Source organism: Haematobia irritans, unplaced genomic scaffold (genome assembly GCF_050003625.1).
Source record: "Haematobia irritans isolate KBUSLIRL unplaced genomic scaffold, ASM5000362v1 scaffold_71, whole genome shotgun sequence".
In the NCBI taxonomy this organism is placed as follows: Eukaryota; Metazoa; Arthropoda; class Insecta; order Diptera; family Muscidae; genus Haematobia; species Haematobia irritans.
Genome location: NW_027445832.1, coordinates 20,217 through 30,713, shown reverse-complemented (window position 1 = coordinate 30,713; position 10,497 = coordinate 20,217). Strand labels below are relative to the sequence as shown.

At 31.4% G+C, this 10,497-nt stretch overlaps 2 protein-coding genes across 2 annotated transcripts; both read left to right on the top strand.

The window, feature by feature from the left end:
* Window positions 1-2,144: 2,144 nt before the first annotated feature.
* LOC142242827 (G2/mitotic-specific cyclin-B-like) lies at window positions 2,145-9,519 on the top strand. The gene is made up of 3 exons (XM_075314353.1): window positions 2,145-2,225; window positions 8,073-8,404; window positions 8,479-9,519. Exon 3 carries the CDS (start codon window positions 8,861-8,863, stop codon window positions 9,248-9,250), a length of 390 nt encoding a protein of 129 aa, XP_075170468.1. The 5' UTR covers window positions 2,145-2,225; window positions 8,073-8,404; window positions 8,479-8,860; the 3' UTR covers window positions 9,251-9,519.
* LOC142242825 (uncharacterized) lies at window positions 3,749-5,988 on the top strand. The gene is made up of 2 exons (XM_075314352.1): window positions 3,749-5,381; window positions 5,440-5,988. Exons 1-2 carry the CDS (start codon window positions 5,379-5,381, stop codon window positions 5,872-5,874), a joined length of 438 nt encoding a protein of 145 aa, XP_075170467.1. The 5' UTR covers window positions 3,749-5,378; the 3' UTR covers window positions 5,875-5,988.
* Window positions 9,520-10,497: the final 978 nt, after the last annotated feature.

Sequence of the window (10,497 nt, the reverse complement as noted above, 5' to 3'; positions counted from 1 at the left end):
AACGTGATAGCCGATTATGTTTGTCCAGAAAGGAAGGAAAGCAATATATTTTTTTAGCATAAATTCTAAAAATTCGGGACAATAAAAAGGATTTTGTAGACCATCAATTTCAAATAAATCCATGGTTTCTATTTTTAACAAAATATTTTTAAAGATGCTTGTAAATGGGCTTGAATTGGCTATTTCATCCAGCGTATTCTTTCTTAATTCCTGTAAATATGTTTTGCCGCTCTCTTCTTTAATTAGATTCTCTTCAATGGGAGTTTTTGCAAAAACCATAAATTTGTTAATTACTTTTGAAACTTGAGAGTTCAAATACTGACCACTCAATATGATGCTCATCATTTCAAACCAATCTTTGCATTCTTGCAATGTAGTGAAGTTAAAGGCCAGACCAATAGATTCACGCAAAAATTCTCGTAGCTTTACATTTTTTAATGGAACTCGTTCATCTATATCTTTGCAAATTATCTTCGTATAATGGCTTGTGCAAAATTGTATAACAATAAAATCCAATTTTTTAGATGCACTTTGTAAAAAGCAATGACATTTTATCAAATAATCCTGTATATTAAATATTCCATTGAATTCAGCCAAAATAGCGTTGATAATTGCATAGCTGCAATCTGTTACAATTCGCCTACAGATTGGTCTTCGATTATTTTCTTTCATAGCATCTTTAAACATGTGAAGAAATAATGATATTTCGTAAGTTGTATGAGTTGAAAGTATTGCGTCAGCAACCGGAAATATTTTGTTTGAATCCGAAAAATGTGTAACTATGGAATAAAGGAAAACTCGTTTCTGTGCACATTTTATTGGTTCTATAATCCCTCCTGTCGCGTCAATCCGCATGGTATAGTCTGCTTTTTGTGCTAACAGAGCATCATATTTATGCAACATTTCCAACCTTTCTTTTGAAAAAAGATAAACCCGTAATGGTGTTGCTAAATGTTGGATGAAATGCTCGTAATTAGTTTCACTCATTATGAAGGTGTCAATAAATGGATGTTTATCATAATCGAAATGTCCCATTGCTTCTGAACGAACTTTCCGAATGGTTGCGATTGGGCGTACATCTTGTTGTTTTCCAATTAGTCGCAAAAATCTTGACTGTCTATTTATAGCTTCCTTTCTATACAGTACTGCTTTTTTTTTAAGTAATTCTGCCTTCAACACATGTCGTTTAGGGCCTCTATTTTGATAGCATTTGTGATTTCCAATTTGATGCCTCAATTCCTCTTTTGATCTAAAGACCTCACAATTTTTGTTAGCAAAGTTTAATCGAAATATAAACGTACAACATGCGCTATCATTACAATAAGCATACATGGTATAAATTGTACGATCTTCATTAAACTTGCTTGAATGAATATTCAGATCACATACATTGTTAAAATTATCATACGTTTCGCGAAGATAATCTTGTAAAATTTTTTTAATAGAGAAAATGTCATTTTTGTTTACGACATCATGTACATTTTCGCAATGAAAAGTGCAATCTTTGTACTTACAATCTTTAAAAGATGGTTTTTTTGTGTGGACTTCTTTCATATTCTTCACCATTCGAATGCTTCTATTAGGCTTTTCTTGCGAACTCTTTGGGTTTCTATAGGAAATCGGGAGTTTGGCATCTATAGTTTCTTCATTTGAACCCTCTAGTTGCTTTTTGGGACATAGTGAGCTCTAAAATATTAAATATACAAAAAGATAATAGACTCATGTTTGGGTGCTACAAAATAATGTATTAATCAGTGATGCCATGTGTAGGGAAAAATCCTTTTTTTGTAGGGATTTTTTCTTAAAATTACATCTCTAGAGAAAAAAGGACAGATTTTTTATATATATTTATTTTATCCGAATTCAACCGATTCGGTTGAAATTTTGTCTCACTTCGAAGTGAGACAACATTACATTTATCCCTTTAGGTGGGTATTAAGTTCTAGTTTAGCCGATAAAAATCGAAATTAAATGTTTTTAATTACTTGGGTAATAGCCCAAATCAAGTTTACACAATGTTTATATTCTTTAAAATTGATTATCAGAGGAAATAAAAAAGTGAAATTTTAGCGGTTAAACTCGAACTTGATACAAACTTCAGTTCTTATGTTTTCCAATTTTGAATTAAACTTTTTACTAATTTCAGGTGATATTTTGGACGAATTTTCAACGTATAAATCTAAACCAAGTGGGGTAATGTCAAATAAAGCATATCATGAACTCAGGTGAGTTGGAGTAAAGTAGTCCTTTATAACGATGTTTAGGCTGTATACAATGTTAATCTATCAAAGTGCACACTTACTCCGATCCAAAGATTTTGTCTAACGATTTTGGTATTGAAAATTATTCAGAATTATTAAAGGCAAGTTGAGTTTAGTCCAACAATTTTTTTTCATGTAGTTTTTATGTAGTTTTTCATGTATAAAGACAAAGCGACTTTATTGAAAGTTTTCAGGACAATATTTTTTAAGTGTACCTAGCCGAAATGTTGAATTGCCATATTGAGTTTTTACTTATTTCTCGCATTCTTATTAGAAAAACATTTTGATTGTGTAACTAACGCCTAGAATTTCATTCAAAAATAGTTTTTATATAGTAGACATGTTATCGATTCTTGTTGAATATTCATAAATCATAAAAGCTTATAGCGTTATAACTTTACATTAGAATACATAATAAAAATAAAATATGTACATTAAATAAATACTTACGATATTTATTTCCATTCCGTTTGATGATTTTTCATTTTCATTATATTTTTGCATTTGTTGAGACTCACATAGTATCTCTGCCATATATTCCTGCTTAGAATTTACATCAGAAAAGTTAGGATTTTTACTTATGGACACTTTTGTACTCTCAATTTCAGGAGAGAAAAGTGTATATGCCCCGCAGTCTCTATTTAAATCCCATTCCAATTCTGATATTTGTGCGATTTCCATGTTATTGGTAAAATCCATTGGGCTTCTTACAGTTTTCTCATTCAGGAAACATGTATAGTCTTGGCCAGCTGCTTCATCTTTCATCGAACAGTAGGAATGCTCTTGGGAAACATTGAAAATGTCGGTATTGTTATTTTTTGAAATTTTTGTACTCTCAATTTCTGGAGAGAAAAACGAGTTTGTCCCGCAGTCGCTATTTAAATTCCATTCTAATTCCGATATTTCGCTGATTTCGATATTAGTATTGAAATCTGTTGGACATCTTATAGATTCATTTAAGAAGAGTACATAGTCCTGCTGGCTCGTTTGATATTTTAACGAACAATAAGAATGCTCTTGAGAAACATACAATTTCCCTTTATCTTCAACATTTGGTGTCCTTTCATGTATAATATTAATATTACTAATATTATTTTCATCCGTTGATACCGACCCAATTTCATCAGGGATTAGTTGGCCAAGAATATCCTGCTCCATGACTTCCTTATTGATTTCGTAATCTATTATCTTTGAGGGCAATTCATTTCCATCGGTTAGGGCGCGCTCCTGCAATATTTTTTCGGCATAATATGATATAATACGCCTGTTATGCCTTTCGTTTTTTAATTTTTGGAATTTCTTTGGATTTTTCATTGCATTCATACTATCGACTACCGATTGAAATGCTAAATTTTTGTCACTATAGTAGTGCAAAAGTTCTTCTAAATTTTCATAATTTTTTAAAATAGAAATTAAAATATTTCTATCTATTTTTGGCATTATTTATTTTTTTTTTTCTTAAAACACTTAAAAACTAATTTGTCAAATTAATAAACTTATTAAATTAAAGAAATTTATATCACTGAACAGAGTGCAAAATTTTATTTGTAAAAAGATTTATTAACTCTATCATAGATCGAGAAATTCTTATAGAATGAATATCCCGTTGCATTAGAGATGCCACCATTTTGCGTATTGGTTATGCCGCCATTTTGCGTTTTGGTTATACATGTAGAATGTCCCAACAAACACAAGCGTTCGAGAAATGTTTATATTCAACATGTCTTCAAACATTTTTAATAGAATTAGATTAGAATTCAATTTGAGAATTTTTTTACACATAACAACGTCTTCTCAATACATTAGGTACAACTTCTCAAATTAATTTTAATGTTTCCAATGTTGGAGATTTTCTTGAAAGCAAAGTCAGCATTCAACAAAACCGATTGCTTTCGAGAAGGTTCAACTGGTTCAAAGAATTTTTTTTTTTTTATATTAATTGTAAGTTATGTTGTTAAAATCGTGGCCTCACATTCACATAAGTGGATACTATGTTCTCGCCCCGGAAACCATCTTATTTGCACTTACGGTACGGTCACACTGAACAAATTTTTAACAGAAATGAAAAAAGAATTATTCGCCACAGCCAAACCAGTTTGACATTCAATTTGGACAAATATTTGTGTGACCATACCCTTAGTTTTTTGAATCAATCTCCATAACTGCATAAGATTTCATCAAAATATGATCAATGCCAAAAATGAATAAAAAATAATTTTATCTACAAAAAAGATGTATAACGAGGATATTATGATTAAATCTTATAAAATTATGGATGGACAAGATGAAGGACATTGCTTGCGAAACATTTAACGTTTTAAAATTAATCAAGTAAAGCAAAATTGTTTTCGGCTTGAAAACTGAACGTTGTACACACCTTTAGTGTGTACACAACTTTAGTGTTTACACACCTTTAGTGTGTACAATATTTGGCGTGAAATATTTAATTTATCCAAAAACACTATTCTTTATACAAAGCACCAAAAATGCATGATGTTTCTCTAAAACTGTTTATATGCGATTTTTTTATATGACTTAGCTTAGAATTCAATATGAAAAATTAGTGAGAAATTCGCGTTCTCAACAAAAAACAGACATTACCCTAAACAATAGAATTCAACACGTTAGCAACAATTTCTCAACATATTAGCAACAACTTTTCAAATTAATTTCATTTTAATGCTTCAAGCCTATTGGAAATTTTGTTGAAAGCAAGCAATTTGCAAGGCCATTTGAATTAATGTTTAAAGGTAAGTACTATGTTCACTTTTCGAGTTGAAATTTTCGCGGTTACTTTATAATATAAGTATAAGTTTGTTTTCATTTATAATTTTGATTATTTCAGGAGAAGTAATCGCGAAAATAAAGTGATTTTCAACTCGAAAACCGAACATAGTACACACCTGAAGATGGGATTCACTATCAAATTGATATGGCGTTAAATATGAAAAATTCTCATCCTTGTGTTTGTTGGGTTGTGGCATCTCCGAATAAATACACATATGGCATCTCCAAAAATGTCCTAGCTCGGATTGAAATTTCAAAAAAAGATCAGTTGCTGTCGTTTAATCAACGAGTGAACATAAAGCGCTACCGAAAAATTATAGATTCTATAAAATGGTGAGTTTTTATCTTGGACAAATATTTGGACAAATTTTTACGAAATCTTCTTTTTCAGAAGCCAATAAGAATTCCAATAGAATTAAATATTAATCTCACCTTAGAAGGTAACAATAGGAGAAGTAGAGGAAACAATAATGGAAGGCAAACCATACGGCGTCGACAAGATAGAGAAAGTTTAAGTCGGCGCCAGCTAGAGCAGCGACTTGAACAAATTACAGAAGAGCTACGCAGATTAAGAATACAAAATGAACAATTGCAACAAATTCCACGGCCAATGCAACTACCCACTACTTACCAATACCCTCAATATTACAACCAGTATCCATATGGAAATCAAAATATCCCATATTCACGACCATCTTCATTAAATACGGTAAATAATTCGAGAGCTACGACCCAGACAGTGGCTTCGAATGGTCCAAGCATGTCTACCACTGCGACTTCGGACCCAAAAATGGTTCCACCGCCTTCGAATGAAAATCCAAAATAAATAATGTATGCTATATTGATTAGTTTTATTTCTTTATTAATGAAATTAGTACATAGTTTTTCTTATTATAATTGTTCCTTATCATAGTTTAATAATGAATAAATGAATTTCTATTAAAAATACTACTGTTTTTTATTGACTTTGAGTAGATAGAACTGAATCATATTTATATTAATGATCATGAAAAAATATAATTTCTAACTCTATCAATTTTTAAATTTCTGATTTTCAGGTCAAAAAACATATGGCTGGAAATAAAAACATACTCTCGCATTTGGATAATTTGCATTTAATTTGTCAAATAATTTCGTTTAACGTATTCTAATATACGTTTTAGTTGATTAATATAATTTTGATTAATTTATGCTTTATATTTTCATATAATATTGAGTAATACATTGTAGTTCGCCTAATCGGCCTTTTAAAGAATAGCTTAAGTAAATGGAAATAAAAATAAAATAATATCTGGCGAAATTCAAATTTTTGTATTTTATGTATAAGTATAAATATTAGGTAATTAATTAAAATACGTTTGTTAATTTAAATTGCAATTTTTAAATTGTGGATATATAATTTTTATTGCCACTGTCATGTTTTTTTGAGAATTTCACGAAAACATGCCTTTATAACAAATAAAGGTATTTTTTAGAACATTGCGATTGTTGTGGCTGAACGAACGTAGGTGGTAATTTTTATTCTATGGACCTGCTAAACTTTTAGGACCACCAAAGTGTCCGAACATTTTGCTATCAAATTCGCTTCAATATGATTATTTTGAAAAGCATCTACATGTCCAAGGGAATGAAGTTTCCTATTTTAAGGCCAACATTAAGATGGCATTATTGCGCTCTTTTTTACGATTACATATTCATGCATTGCATCATTCCCCATCAAGTTGTAATAAAATTTGCAACAAGAAGTTACAATTTTATTCTCTTTTCGAGGATTTATCATTGATTTTAGCGGCTAAACTCAAACTTTGGTATTCCATATCGAAAACTATATACCATTGGACCTATTAGTTAATATAAGTCCGTGCTGTGAAAGCTTTGTTTTCGATATCCCATCTCGATCACCGTTCTGTTTAGGGGCATATGAAACCAGTTTTCCCATTTTAGGGTAATTCTTTTTGTAATTGTAGTCTGACTTCTGCCACCAATCAGAAATTTGTTTTCGATTTTCCCGATATTGAACAACTGTTCTCTTTTTTCCTAAAATAATTTATATTCCAGTTTATTAAATTATGTAAAAACATAAATTTGTGTGTAGGTAATCTAATTTTTGAAACTGATTAATTTTTACTCGAAATTGTCACACTTTGTCTCAGATATTACTCTGTGCATCCTTAATAGGACAATTTGTACACCCTACGGTGAGTACTACGTTCGGTTTTTCTAGCAAAATACTAAATTAAAATTGCAAATATATACAGCGACCCACATAAATATTGACACACCAATCAATTTTGTTTAAAAACCATATTTATAAAGTTATACGAAGCTATTTTAAATTAAAAGATATTTCAATTTGGATTGCAACTGCATTAAGAATATAGATCATTTTTTATTTTAGAACAGAATTTGTTCTTTCAATATTTAAATTATAAAAAATTAAAACAAGGTACATTTTTTGATTAACAAAAGTATTGGCACAGGTAGTTCCAAATTAGTTTTTTGGTACATTTAGTACTTTTTGGGCATTAATTTTTGTTTGATAACATAATCAAACAGTTTTTTGTTTTATTTGTAATTATATTCCCCCATTCTTCCATCAACAATGTACCAAATTTCATCAAAATCGGTTAATAATAGTAGCCTGAATATTGTGAACAACAAATACATGGTAAGGCGGACGAACACCGAGGGCTAAACTGACTCAGGAGGTGGTTCTGAGTCGATTGGTATATATTTTAAGGAGCTTAAAATAAATATTTTTGGCAGGCACATTTTTTCGCAGATACCCTAACCACAATGTGATTTAGGGAGCTTGTGTGGGGCACTGGATATGAAGACGAGTATATTTTTATCAAGTCTTGTTAGGAATCGAAAAATTCTAAGGTTAATATTTTATCTATTACTTGCTCATTTAAAAGCCCCAAAAATTATATCCAATAATCTCTGCTTTTAGTTTGAGATATCATACTATAGTCACTTGGTTATTTTAATGTAAACTTTAACCTATACTTTACCTCATTTCAGTTTGAAAGATTCAAAACTGCAACATGTTTTGGGCGCCACCAAAGCAAGGGTTGACACCCACTGGAAGAGACAACAACAACCACGACCACAGTTGGAGGTGCTACTCGTACAAATGTTGCCACTGGGGAAACAGTGACTACCGCAGTTCCAGCACAACGCAAAGTTCTAACACGTTCCAATTCGGTGCGCTTAGGCACAAGTTCAACAACGACCACACGGGTTAGGAGGTTTGCAACGTCATGCATCAACAAACTCACATTTGCAAGTTGGGCAAAATAAAGTCAAAACGCTGACCACAAAAAGGGTCGAAAATAAAGTGCAACAAGTTAAAAGTAAGTTCATCCTGTTATGTTTCGATTTGTTAGGAATTTATTTATTTCACAAATTTCTTGTTAATCTGTTTCAGTTATTAATAAAACTAGCAAGACTGATTCAGGTGTTACTGTGGAAACCACCCTACGCCGCGAAGGCAGTAATCTATGGCGCAAATCCTTAATAAAACTCAAAGTTGCCATTTCTCAAAATACCAAACAACCATTGGTCAAATCCAACTCAGGTACTACCTTAAACCGCAAAGAAGTTAAAACTGAACCCACAAATGCCGCTGCCGCCACAGCCCCTACTGAGGAAAATAAGTTGAAAATTATTAGTGTTCAATCACATTCAACCAACTTTTAGACGATGTCAAGGACATTGATGATGGAGACTCTGAAAACTTGGTCCTTGTCTCTGACTATGTAAACGATATATACGCTTATCTCTTCAAGCTAGAGACTGAACAACCTGTTATGAAAAATCATTTGGAAGGACGAGCTGAGCTCTATGCTAAAATGCGAGCAGTTCTTATTGAAGTGCATACACAATTCCATTTGGTTGCCGAAACATTCCAATTGGCTGTGGCCATTAGTGATCGCTATTTGCAAATTGTTAAGGACACAAAACGTTCCCATTTGCAATTGGTGGGTGTTACGGCTCTCTTTATTGCTGCCAAATATGAGGAGCTATTTCCACCAGCCATTGCTGATTGCATATATATCACCGACGATACCTATACTAGCAAGCAAATACGCCAAATGGAATTGCAAATATTCAAAGGGTTCCAAATAGTACCTGATAAAAGATGGGAAATCGATTGGTGTATTCTCCAGAACTCACTAAGCAACCAACAAGATCCATGAAAGGAAAAATATACCTTCTAGGTCTTCAATAAAATAAACCGATCTGTGAATTTACATCTACACTGAAAATATTTTGTATTGCATTGGTCAATCTTATATTTGGCCCAAATATGTCTTTACAAACACTGATTGAGAAAAAACAATAATAACACTTCCATTCGGAATTTAATTCCGAATTTATTAACACCAAATGCTTTTAAAATAAAACCACAGTTTATTAATTTATAAATAAAATGTTTTATTAAAAAAACTATTCGTTTTTTTTTACAAAATAAACATAGAAATAATTGTTTCTTTTTTATTTAATAAATGTAGCTTGGGTTATGGTTTGGCAATTATTCAAAAACTTAGTATATGGCAGTATTATTGAAACGACAATAAAAATGTAGCAGTACTTTCTTATAATAGATTTATGTATATATAAGTGTATATAAAATGGTTATTTACAAGGATATATAACTTTTTCAGTTTTTGTTTTTTATATTCTTAACAATTAAAGGCCTTAAACCTTCCCTAATGTTATCATATATATACAATTATTCAATATAAACGCTTTAGGAAAAAGTGTTTAAAGCAAAGGAACAATATTTGTTTTTTATTATTAAGTTAAGGCAGGCTGGGTTAACCAATTTTTTATGATTCGTTGCTAAACTTTGATCATTGTGAACCAAAAAAAGGTTCTTTGGTATCGGGGAAAAACAAAAACGCCTTTCATGAATTTCATTGTTCAAATATTTGGGATTCCGATCTACATATTACCAAACCAATGTTGTTCCTCACGAGGTACGTAAATATTCTATGTACATAAATACTAGAGGTGTGCACGTGACACGAAATTGTCGTGACTCACGAACATTTTCGTGATTCGTGCGTGAGTCACACTCATGACAGCAACGTGAGTGTGCGTGATTAACAAACCAAAATGTCGTGCGTGAGCGTGAGTCACGAAAATAATATATTCGTCGTTGTGCGTGAGTAACTAATTACACTCACGAAATTCTTCCTGCTCACCAACATAAAACGTTTCAATTACAATTTTAGTGACACCTGGGATGTTAAGAGTTTAATAACACTCGATTTTAATAATGCTCATGTTTTCAGACATCAACATAAAACGCTTCAATTACAATTTTAGTGACACCTGGGATGTTAAGAGTTTAATAACACTCGATTTTAATAATGCTCATGTTTTCAAACACTTCGGTAAGGTAAATTAATCATAAAATTATTCGTGAGTCACGATATTA

Bases quoted from the DNA above. Each gene is read 5' to 3' on its own strand.
- LOC142242827 (XM_075314353.1), top strand. From the start codon at position 8,861: ATGAAAAATCATTTGGAAGGACGAGCTGAGCTCTATGCTAAAATGCGA.